Source organism: Cottoperca gobio, chromosome 18, assembly GCF_900634415.1.
Source record: "Cottoperca gobio chromosome 18, fCotGob3.1, whole genome shotgun sequence".
Taxonomy (NCBI): Eukaryota; Metazoa; Chordata; class Actinopteri; order Perciformes; family Bovichtidae; genus Cottoperca; species Cottoperca gobio.
This window is the reverse complement of record NC_041372.1, coordinates 2,521,655-2,541,196: the sequence shown is the minus strand read 5'-3', so window position 1 is coordinate 2,541,196 and position 19,542 is coordinate 2,521,655. Positions and strand designations below refer to the sequence as shown.

The 19,542-nt window shown below is 41.6% G+C and overlaps 1 protein-coding gene across 6 annotated transcripts in view; it reads left to right on the top strand.

Moving 5' to 3' along the window:
• Window positions 1-19,542, top strand: part of col25a1 (collagen type XXV alpha 1 chain) — a 126,996-nt gene that overhangs the window by 51,995 nt on the left and 55,459 nt on the right. For all 6 annotated transcript variants that reach the window (XM_029455084.1, XM_029455085.1, XM_029455082.1 and 3 more), the window contains exon 3: window positions 16,391-16,435. In XM_029455084.1, coding sequence (XP_029310944.1) covers window positions 16,391-16,435 — 45 coding nt within the window. The remainder of the gene's footprint in view (window positions 1-16,390; window positions 16,436-19,542) is intronic.

Below are 19,542 nucleotides of genomic sequence, written 5' to 3'. Positions count from 1 at the left end.
CCTTGGCAAAGCCCACCAAGGACCAGTTATTAGCCCGGTCCAAGCCTGGTTCTGCCAATAAAGGCCCATTCAATCAAAAGTTATGTGGAAACCATTGTTGCAGGATTATTGTAGTGTGGCTGTAAATTGTGTGTAAGGCTCATTATCAAAGGGGCCTCCCTGGCAGAGAGGCCGGGGTCTCACCATCTGGGGGGGGGGGGGGGAGGGGGTCCTTCCACTGTGTACATGTATTGGAGAACTTTCTTCTTGGGCTAAGGCCAAGGCTCAAAGTTTCCCAAGCTTTATTGGAAACGGTAAAACCTTTTGAATATAGTGGATCAAGCTGCAGGGAAGAGAAACTACCAGTTATGGAGCAGAACGAGGCACATGGTGGATCTGCAGTAGTGAGGAATTCAAGACTAGTTTCCCCTTAGGGTCCGTAATATATATGATGCATGATGACATTTTTAAAGCAATATGCAATATAATACAGACAAATAACCATGATCTCCACAATGGCCTCTTATTTGTTGAAGGTAACAAAACACACTTTTACAGTTTTACCTTCGGGGAGGTTATGTTTGTCTGTTTGTCAGCAGGATTACAGAAAAATGCTTTTTAAATTTTTTTAAATGGACTGCTTTTATAGAGCCAATCTTTACGATCACTTTACAACACATGTCATTCACCCATTCACACACGCAGAGTCACAGGCTACCATACAAGGTGCACATCAGCTCGTCAGTAGTGAGTAACCATTCACACACACTCACACACCGTTGGCCAGGCCATCGGGAGCAATTTGAGGTTCAGTATCTTGCCCAAGGACACTTGGACATGTTGACTGCAGGGGCTTAGGATCGAACCACCAACCTTCCAGTGGACGATCCACTCTACCTCCTGAGCCACAGCCGCCACTGCCAAAACTACTGCCCCGATTTTCATGAAACTTGGTGGAAGGGTGTAGCATGGGCACTAGATTTAAGAGTGGATCTGACTCACGGCCGACTCCTCCGCGCTCTTCAAATGCCCTTCTTGTTAATAATAGTTCCTTGTTGCTATGTTTATATGCAGTGGCTTCAGTAATGAGTTCTGGCCACAGCTGCAGCAGAAGAACATGCAGATACCTCTCATGTTTGCTAATGCTGTCTGCAGGTGAGACGGGGAATGAGATTCTCCTCAAGTGCTATAATCTGCATATTTCACAGAAAGTTTTCAAACTCCATTAGACGAGCCTTGGGTCTTCCCTTGTGATTCTCTACTTTTCTGTTGTGATAATTAGTTGATCAGAACAATGAGGATATTAGACTGAAGCACAGAGATGTGTTTGTGCATTTGTTAGGGTGAGTGCCAGAAAACCTGATAAGTGTATCGACTTGAAAGGAGCTTGTTGACAACCGGCGGTAAATGGCATGATTTGTCACGAAGATAACAAGAAGATATGGCTGTCATATTAGGATTCTCTAACACAGTGATTCCCTCGCAGCCTTGTCGCACTTCAAGCTATCTGAATCGATGCAGCTGTATTTTAGGCTTCAAGCTGCATCAGTTTGATTTAGTGAATTGTTGCACTGCCGCTTATCAAGCTGAAGTTATTAAGTCTCACAGATGATTTCTCCTTATTGCATTTTTACTTTTAAAAGAATAGTTTATGGAAATTCGCTTGTTCCTTTTCTCGTTGAGTCAGATGAAAAGATGGATCCTAATATCACACAAACCTACTTCTTCTTAGAATCTTTATCACCTGTTTTTAATCAGGCCCATCTGTAAGTGTTCAGTGTTTACGTAGATCACGACTGCCTTAGCACGCACAAAGTGATCCACCGAGATGACTGCTGAGGGCCTCTGTTCGGGCACTTCTCCAGTAATGATTGATAAAGTGGAGCTTGTGGAAAGTGCAGGCTGCCAGGGTAGGTGTTACATGTGAAACATCACAGGCAGTTAACCAAGCAGCACATGACAACACTGCTCATGCACAAGCAGTTGCTGTGCATGACAAGTGCTGTGAGAACTGGGCATGTTGGGGAAGGCAGATGGATACAGCATCCCATCGTTTCAGAGGCTGATACATTTCAGAGAGAATTGTCAAGGATGGCTTGGTGCTGAATTTGGACCAGAACATCTTCACATGCAGGCTTCGAATAATTGAAGCTCTCTTTAGGAGTACAGTAACACATTGCCTCGCCTTTCATCTGCTTCCCACAAATGCAAGGCAGTGACAAGTTCTCATGGAACATACGCAGCAATAAACAGCATAACATGGCGATTGTAATGCAAACAGTATGCTGCTACTTGAATAAGCAATTCACAACAATCAGTGCCCTGTTTGTAGAGAGAAAGCCCACTCCTTTCCCGTAAGAGTGTCCAATATTAGGACAACGTTTGGCTTCCTCTCTGCACTAGAATCTTCTTAAAGGTTGGGAGATTTAATCTCAGTCAAACAATACTAATCTTTGTAAAACAGTAGTCTAAATGTATTTCCTTTGCTTCAAAGAGTAGACGTCAAAAGAGTCGTCTGTTATCATAGCATCTCTGAGGATGTCCCTCTTTATTAAAATGCTAAAGCAAATGGCCTTTTACTTTTTGTGAGTGGAAAGTGCGTGCACGTCGCGTGTGTGGTCCAGTTGATGTTCCAGTGGTCCCCGACTGTAAATAAAGAAACATGCCTATGCTACTGTCTAATCCCATTTTCATTAGCGTTTGGAAATTGGAGCTGCAGGAGACTCAAAAGAGATGCCAGTTACGGTACTTGTCACTTATTTTAGTCAGAAAACCAAATCTGATCTCCACCCAAAAAGTTTCTTTTCAAGCTCCAAACTTTTTCCTCAATGTCATCATCTCTGGCCCAGTTCTGTCTTTTAATGAAGCAGAGGCTTTGTAGTTTGATTAAACAGAGTCTTTGTGAAAGGTGACAGCAACATGCATGTTCATTGCTCTGCAGACATGAAAGACTTATAATGATCCAGAGCATTAGAAATGCAGCGTATGAGCCACTCGAGTAGAAAAACAACCCGCTCTTGTGTTTCTTCATGTTCTGTTTGTGCAGCGGCTCGTTACGCCGTGATGAAGGTAATCCATAACAGAATGCCTTCTTGGATCCTTGTGAACACACACAATAATAGATTTTATCACCAGGAACTCAATAGCCACATTGTACGCTGAAGGATTTCTCCTTTTGGCTTGGACTGGAACAAATGGGTGGCCTTAAAAAATAGCATCCAGGTTCTGCTCATACGATCTTCTGCTGCGCTGCTGGTTTTGTTCACTGTTTATCTAAATAACAATCTTGACTCCTTTCATTTCGGCCATGGTTATTAGTTTGTACCATTCACTGCTACGGTCCTTCTCAAACCTCTTTTGTAAATACCTCCTCGTACTGAGCTCTGGGTATTTGGTTTGGTGCAATTTCCGTGCTGCCAAGGTTAAGCGAGCTAATTGAATCTTGCATGTCTTCTTATGATTTATGGTGGAACAGAATAGATTCAGAGGCTTGATCTGCTATAATCTCTCTCATTACGGGAGATGTAAGAGGAGACGATTGTCCAGCTTGATTTAAAACGTCTGCACATTTCTCATAACCTCTTTTGATTCTGCTCTCATTTGCGCATGGTCGATTGTTCTGTATGGCTGCCAACTGGACTCTCTGCCAAATAAGGTGATCCGTACAAACTTTAAATCTCTTCAATTCACAAGCTCATTAAAATGCTGCAGTTTACCAGAGAGGCTGTCGTTGTTTTAGGGTGAAACGCAACCATAAGGGACGACCGCAGGAGTGAAGATCAAATGATGGGAAATGTATTTTTCTTATGTTGGCTGATTTTCCGTCTCTTGATGTGCACCTAGCTCATAATACAAAGTGACTCCTCCCTCATCCTGCTACATCCTGCACTCTTTGTCCACTTCATGAGGATACAAGTAGTCTTCTGAATTACCACGCAGGCCCGTTTCCAGGACTTCTGAGTCACTTTCCATGTTTACCATGGTTCACCTTGCCCTCCCTGCTCATGTTATGTTATGTCCTGTCAAACATCCTGCTTTACTGGAAATGTGTTAGTATAGGAGTTCAACGTTTGGAAATGTCACCTTTAACTATTTATCTATTAAGCAGTGTTACTTCTGCAGTTTGTACTATGTTCCTTATTTTCTTAAAGAAATAGTTCTACAACTTGGCAAATACTGCTACCAAATGTATCATGTAACATAAAGGCTACAGCCAGCAGCTGGTTAGCTTAGCATAACTATTGGAAACGGGAGGAAACAGCGAGTCTTGCTCCGTCCATTCAGAGTCAAATCCACACACAAGTCATTTAAACACAAACCAAAACGCAAAAACAAGGTGCAGCTAGCGAGGCTTTACAGTTCTAATGGGGATTATATACTGAAGTATTTCTTTTTCTAACTTCCATAAATCAGCTCTTGTTACCTGACAGCCCCACAGCACAGACAGAACCAGGCCCGCCTCCTGTTTTCTACTCTTTTTCATTTTTTTAAATATATATATATATATATATATATATATATATATATATATATATATATATATATATATATATATATATATATATATATATATATATATATATATATATATATATATATATATATATATATATATATATATATATATATATATATATATATATATATATATATATATATATATATATATATATATATATATATATATATATATATGTATAAAAAGGGGAGAATGTTTATTCCAAGGCCATGGTATTTGTGGCTTCTTTGCTGAAACCCTTCAGGATCAGACCCATAATAAGAACAATGTGTCCCGATGAAGAGCCGGGCCCCACCTCCAGCTTTACTGTGGCCCTCCGACCACCTGAAACTACAGGTCAGGATTACAAATCGTCCCAGGAGGATGAGCCCTCCCCCCTTTAACCTTTTGACTTGGTCAGTTTGACTGACAAACGGAGGAAACATGATGCAGAGGCACTTTGCCTGAACGCTTTCAAAACACTCTTTGTTGTCTTTTCTCTGGAACTTCAAGGGATTGAATAAAATCTCCTGGAGCTAGTTCTCATGTGGCATTGTGTTACCATGTCTGGCATTTCTCTGTCAATCACAGAAGAAGTCCTCGAGTGTATGATTTTATGATTTGATTTGCAGTTTTTTAACACAAGCTTGATTCCATCATGTTGTTTTATTTATTTTTTTATCTAACAATCTTATTTAGTCCCGAACATTTTGCTTGATAGAATTACACTAATGCTTTTCTTCATATTACGTTAGGCTTCATAAATGTTTTGGTTACATTTGGTGTTTTTGATGTTTCTGAGAGCGTGACAGCAGTGGACGTCCGTGCTAGCTGTCTTTATGCTAAGCTAAACTAAGCTAAGCTAACCGGCTGCAGCTGGAAAACAGGGAAAGTCCTTCACCCGAGCAGTAATGTGTGTCGGATTGTACGACTTACGTGGAACAATTTACTGCATTTAAATGTTTTTTTCAACAAGGTAAGAGGAAAGAATTAACTTTTATACCTGTTTATAAGGGTCCCCTGACTGAATGCAGCAGAATTGCTTGTACGGCAGTAAAAATGAACAAGGTGTGCATAAAGCCTGTTGTTGTCGGCTATGACTCAGCTCCGGATGAAGGTCCTGCTTGGAACTGTGATTGCTTTGTGAAAAGATTGCCCTCATTAAGGGGAATTAATGGCTCACAAAAGCAAGGAAAGGTGCAGTGTTTGTGTGTTTCTTAAAAGGAAACATTGACAGAGGTTAGAAAAACGGGGGTTTTGGCTTCCCTTGTGATTCATTTCCACTCAGAATTGCGCTGCAGCTGCATGTTTTGTGTTCATGTATCCATCTTTTCTTACAAGCCATCATTGCAAGTCCATAGTGGCAAGATTACCATACTTTGTGGTCTGCAATAATTTCTAATAACAGTGTTTCATTTTGATTGAGTTGTTTTGGGGATGTCTTTTGGAAAGTGGAGGACAGATGCACATCCCTGAGAGCCTCGAACATTTCCTGGGTTGGGAAAATAAATTCCGAGCTGGCAGACTGTCGACAGCCCGATAATGACACTTTATTTTCGTTTCCACTCTGGACACGTGAAGGGCTGGTAGACACTTACAGCATTCAGCATTCTCTCATCTGCTGTTTGTAGTTTATTCAGTGCATTCAGGGAAGCCATGACGTACTGTAGTCGGGTCGTCGTCATCAGGTATTCGTGATATTATGAAGAACATAATGTCTGATGTGTTTTAGACATGTGCATGCGTGCAGATGTATAGGCGTTATCCCCTTTATCTTGCCAGCCCTTTTACACACTGTGCATGTTATATAGGTTGTTCTGATATCCAGATGCTGTGTGTGGTAACTGTACACCTACCTGTCCTACTGGAGCATCAACCTCGCATCTCAGTGTGTCGGCACCAGCTGGAGAGATGAAGCCTCGCTACATTCTTAGGCTGGACTTTATACTTACAGATAATACCACAGCTCAGGTGACATGCTCCACCATTATTCTGTGGTTCGCTGCAGAGCTGAATGGAACAATTGGATTGTATTTTTTGCAGCCTGTGCCCAGTAGAGGGCTAAATTGGCACTCGTCTTTCGTGCGGGCAGTTTTGAGAGTTCAGTGGAGCATTTTCATTTTGATGAAATTCTACTTTTAGATTTAAATTACATCAGTCGTACTCGTTCTTTCATCTGAAATGATAAAACGTTCCTCTTGCTGTCATTTCATATCAATTGCTGGAGTGTAACAACCGTAACATGTGCCCTGACTGAGGAGTTTTATATGAACAGTGAATTCAACAACTTCACGCAACAGACTCGAAACACTCCGCTCCAGACTCTCTGCTTTCCATTTTGCTCTTAAATCTTTCATCCCTCTATTCTACTAAGAGATCTCCTTCCCAGCTTCGTCTCCACCCCCCCCCCTCCTCATCGCAGCCTCTCTATCATACATTTTCCTTTGCTGTTGACAAGATAGGGTATCTATGACACAAGAGCCTGTACCCGTCACGCTTGCATGCTCAAACTGTTGCAGGAATAATCCAGCACAGGTCACGCAGTGCTCAAGTAAACACCCGCCTCAGACCACCAGGGCTGGCCGATAAGTTGGAAGATAGTGAAAGTGAAGCCCTTTAGAGCTGTGGGGATCAAATATAGTGAAGTGTAGAGAAAACACATGCAGAGAGGGCAGATCAAAGTGGATGGAAACCCTGTGAAATTGCAGTTTAGCCAATTCAAAACAAAGTCCGTGTACAGCTCGAGTTTAGAACAAAACGTTCCTCTAAAGGCTTCAGTGGCGTCTCACCATGCACACAGGTTTTTAGTCTTATTTATCTAGGTTTTGAGATCTCCGTCTTTGGGATTTCTGCCTCCACCCTGATATGCTGGAAGTGAATGGAAGTTTGTTTGTGCATTAAAAATGACATGAAGTATTTACGAGTGTTGGCAAACATTTAACCTAAAGCTCAGTGAGAAACATCCTTATGTATTATGTATTGAGAGTTTAACACTGAGGAATACTTCACGCTTAAAATGATCCTTTATGTTTATCAATTGCGTGCCTCCATGATGAAGGGAGACTCTGAAAGCGGAGTTAATCCTTGGTGAATTGAAGTAAATGAGGGACTAATTTTACAAATGTCATTTTTCAGGTCGCTCATTTGGACATTGTGGTTTGATCCAACACTTCCTCACTCATTCACTTCTCAAAATAAAGCCGAAACATCACTCAAGTTACATGAGAAAACATGTTCATCTTTCTGTAATTTAGGAGAACTGACACATTAACTACTTACAATTTGAATACATTGTTTTGTAAATAAATGAAACACCAGGGATTACAATGAGGAATGATAAGGAAATGCATGAAGAAAGTATATATAATACTCTATGAAAATACAGGATATTTGTTCTGCGTAATCTCACAGAAGTACCAGATACAAGGCACATGTTTAAAGATTGTGTTCCTTTAGGTGCACAGTGTCAGTGGATAGGCCGAGAGAACCGTGTGCCAGTCTATTAAAATAGTTGGGGAGTGTAATAACATTTTCGACTTGAGCTGTTGGCGTTCCTCCAGTGACTTGAGCTTGGTGGAGGAACTGCAGTGACTATCATTGAGCAGTTTGGGGCCCTGTGGTCCATGTTATATTGCTCTGCGTGTCTAAATCCATCCGCACGCGCACCGCAGACACGTACGCACACTACGCATGTGGCTCACACATCCCCGCTGGTGACGAGGTCAGCCAGCAGTCAAGTCATTGGTGAGCAGCAGGTATTGGGTTACATATGATTTCAATGTGACATCCAATATCCCCAGAAGTCTTAAACACAGATAAAGTATTTCACTTGAACTTGAACAAGAGAGGGATCGTTTGATGCTAACCATGTACGCCCCATTTGACGTTTTGGCACCTCGGTCGACAATGTCTTCGAGTGACTAGAAATTCTCCTGTAACTATTTCAGCCGGCCGTCACTGGAGTGCACGTACGCAGAAGAAGTCACGCACACGGGTCTATGTGATACCAGGCGTGTCGCCATCAGTATGCTTAGTACAGTATTCACCAAACACTTGGTCAGCGTCAAAAGCATCAGCTGGTTGATCCCCAGGATGAAGTCGAGTCCCTTTCCAAAAGGATTCCATCAGCCTGAATGATCAGATTGCAGTAATTTATCTTGTATTAAATAAAGTACAACATTTAGAACACTGGGTTTATTTGCTGGCATCTGCATCTCAGTATTTCAAGGTCTGATTAGGGATATTGATTGACTACCAGTACTCTGCTCAGAAGCTTAAATCACTGGCTGCAGATAGTCAATGTGTGCTTTTCCCTCTGTGTGCATATGCTGAGTGGATTAATTACCTCTTGGTCTTGGCCCATCCTCTTCCTCTTCCTCTTCCACAAATCACACCTGTATCGAGACCTTTAGCGATCAGAGGCTGATGTTTCTCTTCCAGATGCTGACATTCTTTCAACACAGAGCGGTTCCCAGGAACGCTGGTGGAGAGTTCAGTGCAAGGTGACCAGACAGTTTGTTTTATTTATCTATTGGATTCCTCAGCTGCGGTGCATGCACCAGTATATGCCAATATATCACTTGGCTATCACTCAAAAGAAACCATTAATGTTCACTGTGGATTACACTTCATGCTCATCTTCCGGTTTCCCCCTTTCTCATTTTCAAGACACGATATTGTTGGATTTTTCTCAAATTTTCAGTTATGATTAGAAAGTTACCCAAAAGTAACACTCGCTCGCATGCAAGCGTAGGTTATGTCCTTAGTCTGCAGAGAAGCTTCCTGATAGAGCCGTCAGGATGGCCGCCTGTGTCAATTTCACTCGCAGCATAAAGTGATGGGACTTGGCCGATCGATTGGCTTATTACTGACCTCCCCTCATCAGGGAGTGTGTTCTGCCTCCATCACGACCGCAGTCAGTACTGCGGGAGGATAATTGCAGTGTGTAGCTCACGGGGTTGGTCTCAAGTATCCCAGCACTCAGCCTGTTGCCAGAGGAAAACACATTGATCTCTGAAGGTGATGAAAAGACCCTCTCAAAGGCCCAGCTTCCTCCTCAGGAGCGTTCCAGCCTCGACACTGAACCGGAGCAAAAGTGTAGATGATCCATGCGTGCCTGCCAGCCACAGTCGTATTCATGTCATTGTGTGTGTGTGTGTGTGTGTGTGTGTGTGTGTGTGTGTGTGTGTGTGTGTGTGTGTGTGGTTTTAACAAAGAGCTAGAGAAGAGCTGCTTGTTCTGTAATGATTTTCAGTCCCTGAAACTGTGTGTTAAGAGAGAGTGTGTCTTAGTTTAGGTGTAAAAGACCACTGCAGGACTGTAGCTTAATCAATGCAGAGACTCTCAAATGCACAAACGGTTGCATTTTCTGCAATTAGTGCAACACAAGGAAAGTCTATTGTACTGTGGGGCTGCAGGGAGCGAGATGCTTTTTTAATACAGTGTTAATGGAGCCTGCAGCGACACACACTCCTTGCATCGTAATGGATTGACTGGCTGTTTAATGAACTGATAACTGGCATCTGGACAAACACATTGCAGGACCCGAACAACAACACACACACTCACATATTCATCAGGGATGGGTGGAGGAATGAATTAATTTCAAGTTGATAACAACCTCTGACCGCTGCAGAGTGTACTCGCATAGAGACGCTCGCACAAAGTATGCTTCATTAACTTCTTTTTTTAAATCAGTTGCTGCTCTCTGCGTCGTAATGAATGCTGCTTCATGTAATTAGATTCAGATTCCTGTTGGGTGATGTCTCGGGACTATCTGACATTAACAAGTGTCCTGTTGGTACTGTGAGTTAGTTTCATCTTTAACATAACGATAACAACACCGGCACAGACTCTTTATCATTATATCATAACTCTGTGTTCTCATCATGTCTTGTAATTGAAAACTGCAGAACTGAGTTTCATTAGAGTTTGTGGAGCTGGCGTCACTGTTCATTACCCCTCATGACTGTTCGTTAGATTTAATTCAGCCCCTAATCAGTGAGATGTCTTGCTTTACGGCTGTTGTATAAATCAAACTGTAAATTGTCAGCTAACTAATCATACTCTGGAGTAGCAATGTAAACACGTGTCAATCTACATACAACAATGCATTTATTACAGGTAAGTATGAAGATGTTTTTTAGGAAAGTTCTGTTACATTTTATTCACAAAATGGAAAGTCTGCATTTGAAGTGTGTGTGTGTGTGTGTGTGTGTGTGTGTGTGTGTGTGTGCGCACTGAACAAGTACAATGACTAAAGACACAATGGGCTCTTTACTGGGCAGCAGATTAAATATAATTGGGAAGAATTATTTAGGAAATGGCTATAATCATCATATTTATTCAGGAAATGGTTGCATTGGGTTAAGTGCAGTTGGAAATGTGGATAATGAAGATATAGGCCACAGAACCAGTGAAAATTATGTGAAATATCCTTAAAAACATTGTTGTTCTGGGTGAAATGTGTGTCTTGGGAAAATGAGACCTCTGCGAGTTTATACAGAAGTTCAACACTCGTAGTTTAGTTTAGCCCAGGTTCACAATATATTCTGTATTATAATCCACTATTTACTTTTTGCTTGCGAGAAAAGTGATCCAAACGGCATGGCTGCTATTTAAAAGCACTTTAAGAACCACTGGCAAGGTTGATGATAGGGTTGCTCTTTGAAATTGCTTGACATTACATGCTAACCATGTCGTCTGCTCCTTGTATCAGATTCCTGGAATGTGGAAAGTTACCTCTAATTTCCAGGAGGCTGAACTTCCATTGACACAATGTGAAGAGAAACTCAAACATTCATATATATCATGTTTAAATGATAAATCCTACCAGACGAGCAGTTTGTGTTGATCAGAATTAAACCTTTCTTTGATCCCTTTCAAGGTGTTGACGGCCATTAAAGAGATTGTGCGCTTTCCTTATGATAAATACAAACATGCAGATAAACAGGGTTGAGTGAATGTAGACCAGCGGTCACGCTCCCAACATTTAGACAGCGATATGGTAATTGCAAGTGCCAGCACAGGACTGAACACTTGTGATTTGAGAAGAAGCTCTTTGTTCTGCTTTCTGTCTCTTCATCGCTCTGAAATTGAAAGCGTTTGAGGAAGTTAAGGGATTAGTAAAAGTAGTGAAGGAGGTCAGTCGGAGGACAACGAGGGCTTCCAGTTTGGTGGGTCACAAGTTCAAAGGGACTTTCCTATTTCTCTCAACGATACCAATGACTGATGACCTGAAGAGGAGTTTAAATCAGACGCAGTCCAGACCTTCATCTCGTTATCACTGTGTTCCTAACACAGGAGCAGTTTCTGTAACCTCCGAGACCTCAGAGGTCAGTAGAGCAGATCCATAAAGTATACACAAACTTAATGAGCTAAATCAGGAGCACACGACTAATAATAAACTACTGTAGTGATTTCAAACCCACTCGTACCCCAGGGGGTACGTCTGCAGTTGCTCTGGAGTATGTGGAAAGTTGCGGCGTAGCGTTACTTGTTTGAACAGATAAAAATGTTTGATTGGAGTCAGCTGTAACACCTGAACCTCACGTGCTGAGCAGGCATGGAAGCTAGTTAGCAAGAAAGCAGAGAAGTTAATAAATGGATGAAATAGCTTAAAGTCACGGTATACTGTTAAGATATATGTATAAGTAATACATGAAGGTCGTTGTCTTGAGTACTTCTAAATACCGTGCAGACGCTCAGTGGTTCACTACCTCACCACCCTGACTTCTTGAGGTCTTGACGGGAGTAAAATAGCAGACTTTTACGATGAGGATATTTTCTCTCTATAATCCTGTTGAAAAAATACACATACTCCAAAGTCACTGTGCTGGAGAGGCTTTCCGTGTTAGCTGTTGGAGTTTGCAATTCATATTTTGACAACAATACAAATCCCCTCAAAGATGACGGGAGCGGTGACATTTACGGATGAGGCCGATTGTAAAACTGTGGTCCAATTTCCATTTTCTTCCCCCTTAGACACTGGACCCACTGTTCCATGAATTAGCATTTCATGTATTGATTTATTCATTGTCATGCAGAGTAATAAGGATCTTGGATCGAATGTGTTGTCGTCTTTGCCAGACGTTTCCACAAGAATGTAGTTGTAAAGTAACAAATGATTGTACAGTCGAACGCCAGCTTTTGTGCAGCTTTAGTTCCGTTGACCTGGATATTCAAGTGTTGCCAGGTTTAATAAACTCATCCATCCATGTTGTGGAATTAAATGGACTGTATTAAAGTCAGTTTCGACTAAATCTTCCTAAATCCTTGGGATGCTTGTAAAGACGTTGATGATCAGAATCTAAAAGAGATATTTCAACTGAAGCTCCAAGTGAGTCGGGAGCCACCGTGAGCTCGATGCACTTCTACTCTCATGCTGACGTTCTGCAGACGGACAGCGATGGAATTCAAATGAGACATTTTAAGATGTTTTGAGATGATTTTCAAAGATATTGAACTGTTTGCCAACACAATAGTGAAGCAGACATTACTTTTACACCCTGATGGAACCTGACGACCGAACCGTTCTGATGTGTCGGGATTCAAAGCACGTTCATAGAACAGCATAGAAAAGAAAATTGCTCAGTTAGACTTTTTAAGAAGCGGATCATTCAAAGTCATCGGGTGGTGAAGTTACGCACGAAAAACAATTTCTAAAAAAAACATTGGAATGGGGAGTATGTGCCGCCGTGACATTTCTCCCACACATTCATGCTGAGCGTTGTATTTTTATGACTCAGCATGTGGTGCTTTTAGTATTCATGAACTAGGCTGGTTGTTTGCAATTTAGCATGACGGCAAGGGGAAATGGTTTTAACATTAATCAGACATGAAATCCTTTTATATTTGGCACTAAGTTGATTAATAAGCAGGTGTTTTTTGTTGCATGTTCTGCAGAAAGTGCACGTCTTAATAAATATAGCTTATACCTGTTCTGATTGGTTGATTTCATTTGCACAAAGCGAACACGGACACATTGTTCTGATTCTCAGCTGATGGCATTTTAACTTGGGACAATGCAAACTATATTTCACTTGCAGAAAACATCTGAATTTATTCACTTTACCTAAAAGTGGCATTGGGATTTGCTACGAAGTCTAAAGCCAATTCTCTTCAAACCTGATTTATTTTGGAGGTTTGAGCCGGTACCCAGTTTGTTGTTTTTGGCGTAACCTTGATTCTGAGGAATATCTGCGTTACTGTGCGAGAGGTCTGATTATGTATATCAAGCCCTGAAACAATGCTGGTATTGTAATGAGTCTGTGTGAGGCTGCTTCTCTTGAAATTGATTGATTAGGAGGAAAAAGAGAAATAGAGCAGATGTGCAGTTCTGTGAGCTGCTCAGGGTCAATCAATACTTTATGGGTGATGGATTGTGGTGAAAAATGCAATTGTATCTCAAGTGCATGAAGTATAAACAAAAGGTTTATTGTGTCAAGCAATGCGTAACTTTGAAATAATGTTGTAATGAACAATGTGAACAAAACTCAACACAGACACGGCCAATAACACATTCTGTGGAATGTTAGAAACTCGTGTTGTGTTTCTGTAAAGCAGAATAAGAATACATTTTGAGATTGAAAGCATTGTCTGATGGTTCCTTGATGCTCTCACAGCTTGACCACACTTGAGAAGTTCTGGTTCATTGTATTAGAGCAGTGAGTCATATTTTATAAACATGATCTCATATGAATGACCTCGACTGGTGATGGTGATTGTGGTGGCGGTAAGTAAAGTCTGTTGGACTCGTCCTCTGGGGACCGTGAATGTCTCTGCAACATTTCATGACAATCCATCCCATAGTCTGCACCAAAGAGGTGGACCGCTGGACATCACGATGTTGATCCTCCACCAGCGTTACGAAGCCAAATACAAAATCCAGCCAACAACACAACACACAACTCCACATTTTGAGTTGTCTTCCAAACATTTGAATGAACATCAAGTTCACTTTGATTTATTTCACTTGCAAACTCAAAAGCTGTTGACAAGGATTGTTCACAGTTGTTGACCCTCATCATCAAATTCGCTGCCACGTTTTTTTTTCTGAAGCCGCTGTTCCATGACGGGAGTTTGGGATGCTGTAAGAGAATATTGGGCCAAATGCAATGTTTTGAGCAAGAGTGATGTTTTGCCTTGACGGGCAGTTTAAGATCTCTCAGCACTTCAAGATCCAGTTTGAGTTTCATTTCATGTAAGAGGAGAGACCTCACAATACAATACTTTTGTTTTTGTCTTGTTAAAAAACACCCCAAAACGCCTTTTGACTGAACCTGATGGACTTTAAGTTCCTCTTTCACTTGTGTTAATCAACTGAACTGTTTTGTTGCCACTTTCTACAACGTCTAAAATGTAAAATAGTGTGATAAAAATTGAGAATCTTAAATTAACGTTTGGTATTTTTGTCTGGACCACCAGCTCCCGTGTGTGTAATGTCTCCTCAGCAGATGTCAGAAATATGCCATCAGAATCAGGAAGATGTCGTAATGTCACACAGAATATTCCTCTCCGATAATAAAGTGTCTGCCAAGTGCAGTAAACCTCTTCTGTTTCTTTTAATACCTTAAAAAACAAACCAGGCATGATGTGAACCCTAGTAAAGAGTCGAGCTCCACCTGTGGTTACATACTTTAAACTGCGCCTGGACCCTTCGCTGGCAGAGCCTGATGTGATCCTGGAAACTGTCCAATAAGAGCAGAGCTGGAGGTTGAAGTGGAGCCAAAACAGTGGGATCACATTGAGGACTAAGCATCAGGAGTTGTGCAACATAATCCTGCATTTTGCACCCCAGTAACGCATCTGGAGTGGACCAAATCAGCCCGACACTTTGTGATTCGTTCCTCTTTGTTACTTTTATTCCACTTCCCTACAGAGGGTATAGAGGGATGTCTAGCTAGTGTTGTACTTTTGTTCGTGTTTTTAGCTGCTAATAAAAGCCCGGTGTCACAAAGTCGTCTCTTTGAGCAACTTTTGACGCCGAGGCAATTACTGGTGAGCTTTGTTCAAAAAGTTTTTATTGTAATTATCTTGAACCTCGACCATGACGACAATATGCTATTCTTTAGCGGTACGGAGGTCAAAAGAGTCTTCAAACATTTGCATAATGACTCTTCACAGTATTGTTGCTGCCTCACATTGGGATGCAGAACCACACAGGGACGTTTGTTCCTCTCGCCTTAACTTCCAGTCGTTTGGATCCTGACGGCTCCTTTCATGTGGATTCTTAGATGTTGTCTCTTCCATTGCAAGTCAAATGTACTTCTGTGTGATCATACGAGCTCAGCTTTTAATTTCCACCTCGTCTAAATGTCATAGCTTTACCCTTTTGACTAAATTGTGAATAGACACACTTTTGGGCAGAGAGCAAACAAAATGGCTCTGCCTGGAAAAATAGTTTCCAGCTGCCAACCTGGAGGAAAGACTGCAGGCGTCGCTGAGAGAAAGTCTTTTTGGCAGAGATGCTCCCACTTTCAAAACTGATAACTACCTGCTCACAATATGTCCCAGTCAAGTCGTCAACATGTGAAACCTGACGCGGCGTGTAATTGTTTTACTCATCCAGCTGAGCTTTAGCACATTGATAGTGTTGACAGGAAAACAGTGTCTAGATAAACAAATAAAAAAGCAAGGGCATCCGTGCTGAAAGGGAAAACTGAAAGGAACGGCATGAAACATTTGTGACAACACAGTGTGTGCTTCACTTTTCCACCTCAGCTTATGTAGAGTCTAAATATTTAATGAACCTTGAGACTTTTAGGTGTTTGTAGTCCAAACACAGGCAACATCTTCCAGTGGCTTCTCCTCATCCTGCTGCAGGGTGTGAGAGAATACTTGAAACATGAAACTTATACAAACAGCAAGACAATTAAATTACTGACAAATGTATTATATTCTTCTTTTTTCTAGGACCTCCGGGGAAGCGAGGAAGAAGAGGCCGCAATGGAGAAACTGGTATGCACATTTGTGTGTGTGTGTGTCTCTCTGTGTGTGTGTGTGTGTGTGTGTGTGTGTGTGTGTGTGTGTGTGTGTGTGTGTCCAAAGATCCAGTCTCAATCCAGAAACATCCAAGGAATAATTCAGGAGGACAAATCATACTGCAGTTACAATCATGTAAAAGTCCACTGTATATCTTTGGAGGCCAAAATAGGTTATAGATGTGTAATTTGTGGCCGTGTGGTTTCAGTGTTCGCTCGGATTGTTTCATAGAAACTCTCCATTTGAAAAAAACTGTGAGACTTGCAGTGAGAAAGGGAAAGTGATCCGTCCGTGTCTAAGTTCTGAGACACTCTAGCGCTCCCAAGATGATCCCAGACATGTAGTGAAGTTCAGCATGTATGAAGTGACCCAGATCCCCCTCAAATAAAACCCACCGGCTATCCTGCATCCAAAATGGCGGAACAAGCTCCCCTTTGATATCAGGTCAGCAGGAAGTCTTCACACGTTCCGGCAGCTGCAGCTTGGCCAATAAATTTTTTTATTTCTGTATGCATTGGTTGGTTTATTTGAAGCTGATGTACCTGCAAGATTCTTGCAGTTCGGAGTTGTATCCTCATGATAGTTTGCACTTTGGACAAAAGCGTCAGCTTCATGTAATGTGATGACGGTTGTTTGACTTCAGCAACAAATTGTCGTAATGCGTTCAGGATCTCAGATCCTTCCTCCCTCACTCGCACTCGCTCTCCTGAACTGACTCGACAAACTTGGCGCTGCCGAGGCCTCGAGTCTCCAGGAGAAGGACATGTTGTGCAGCGACACTCCCACACACGCGTCGCAACAAATTGAATTCACAGCGAGAACATGTACTCGTCGAGGAGCTGCGTCCGCACTTCACCTGATAGTGGAAGTGATAATGGGCTCTGGAGTGTGGCAGCGTTGACAGTGCAGCAACGCTTTGCCCTTGTAAAAAGAAATGAGAGGCAAAGTAATTATAAGTGAGGGAGAGTAATAAGTGAGCGGTTTGCTTTCACAGCATGAGACAAACACTGTTTGTGAGGGGAGAAAAGAAACTGCTGGTTTTACCTCCGACGCTCCTTTTTAAAGGTCTCCTACTGTAAAAAATGTGATTTACTTTTTTTATTTTTTATAAAGCAGGTCTAGGTGCTCTATAAATACTGTGAACGTATCAAAACACTCAATCCATGCAGAAACACACACAGCCTGTATTCAGAAAATATGACGTGGATCATTGTTTCCTTTGTTCTGATTTAAATAATACTAAAATAATCCAGTGTGTGATTTGAAAGCCAAGGAAGATGACAAAAAAGAGAAATGAAATGACAGACAACATTTCAATGATCTGGTCGGCTACATATCTGAAATACCGCCAGCCTTTGTTTATACAGTGCGAAACTTTCCAATAAACATCCACCGTGCCAGCATACTTCAAATGGCACCATTGTGCAAACAGTTTTTTCTCCCTCTCTGGTCAGCCAGAGCAAATGTGGAGAATGTGAACGGCTTCCTCTTGACAAATCTATTGGAAACAAGCAAGCAATCACAACCCACTCATGTGTACTGCAGAGGCACGGCGGGCTCAGGGAAGACAATGGGGAACAATTTAGATGACAGGTCTGACCCTTCTAGATAATGACTCAAATTACAGCTCAACAAGGCTGAAGTGATCCCTGAATGCCTCACCTGCCAGAGACGCTGTTTTATTAACGTCAGGGAAGCAGCTTTGTACCTGCATGTTCATGGTTATGTGCAGCTTCTGTAAAAACATTCATGGCATGTAAATGTCTTTACAAAAGCAACGCTGTTTAAGTTTAAATGCTCTAAAAGGGATTCTTCATATTAGCCTCCAATTATAGTTCAGTTAGACATATCTTGCACCATGCAGCATTGAAGCAGCCCAGTGTCAAACTCTGTGTTCCCGTTCCACAGGAGAAAAAACGAAAAAGATATTTAGGAGATATTATTTATACGACTGACGGGCAGCGCAGTTCCTCTTTCTGCACTGTAAGCCTTCTGCAAATCCAATTTCCTCTTTTAAGTTCTCAACACTGGTGGATGTTGAAGGGAAGCATATTTAATTCATGATTCGCTTTAACCAAAAGTAAGTAAGCCGCAGTAAGTTTCCCACAGATTCATGGTGAGGTGTTTTGCAGTTTACTCATCTACAAAGGCGAAGGGAAGCTTGTGCCCAGACTGACGCAGAGAACAAATAGGAAAAAGATATTTACCTATGTATTCAAAATAAATGGGATACTTCATTAGCATCTCGCTTGTTTACCGCTAACATATGGAAAGGGAAAGTGTGGATCGGCAGTTTAGGATGAAACGTTTTGGTAGCAGTGAAAGAAACGCTCTGAAACTGTTCTGGTGGTCAACACTGGAACGAGTCTGAAGTTTCCTCCCATATTTTCCTTCTGGAATAATCAGCTGATGATGAACCTTCCGTCACTAAAGGAGGACTTGATGCTTAACTTAACCCTACAGAGGTGCGTTAGTGTCAAATGTGAAGTGAAGCAGCTCTTTCTTTGCAACAAATGTCTGACTCTTCTTCAAAAAGTCACTTTTAAAGTCTATTACAGCTTTTCTCCAACCTTTTATTCATCTCAGAGCTTAATAACAATAATAACAACGTTCACCGTTGTGTGAGCAGACACATTACCAATACAGCGCCTGTCCAGTGACCTTAAAATTATCGAGTGAGTGGTGAGCAAACTGTGCAGGAAATGAATAAAAGCCAGCATGAGGACAGAACTGCTGGATTATTTAACACTTTTTAATTTTACATGGATTATATTTCCTCATAAAATGTTTTTGGTCTAACTAAGGTCATAAAATGTAAGAATATATACATTTCAACGTCGCTATTATGTGCTTTGCAGCAAATTGCACATTTTTTATCACATAATTTCTTTGATTTTCCGTAATTGCTAGTTGAAGACTTTGTACCGAGCCATTCGACACAGTGGGACATTTTAAAAGTGAAGCAGGTTTATTAAAAACTAAGTGGTCTACTGTTACTGAACGATCCATAAAACAACGCTGCAGAAGTGCAGCCCAGCGAGCCTCAAACGCACGGCTCCTTAAATGCTCCAGCTGCTGGAATG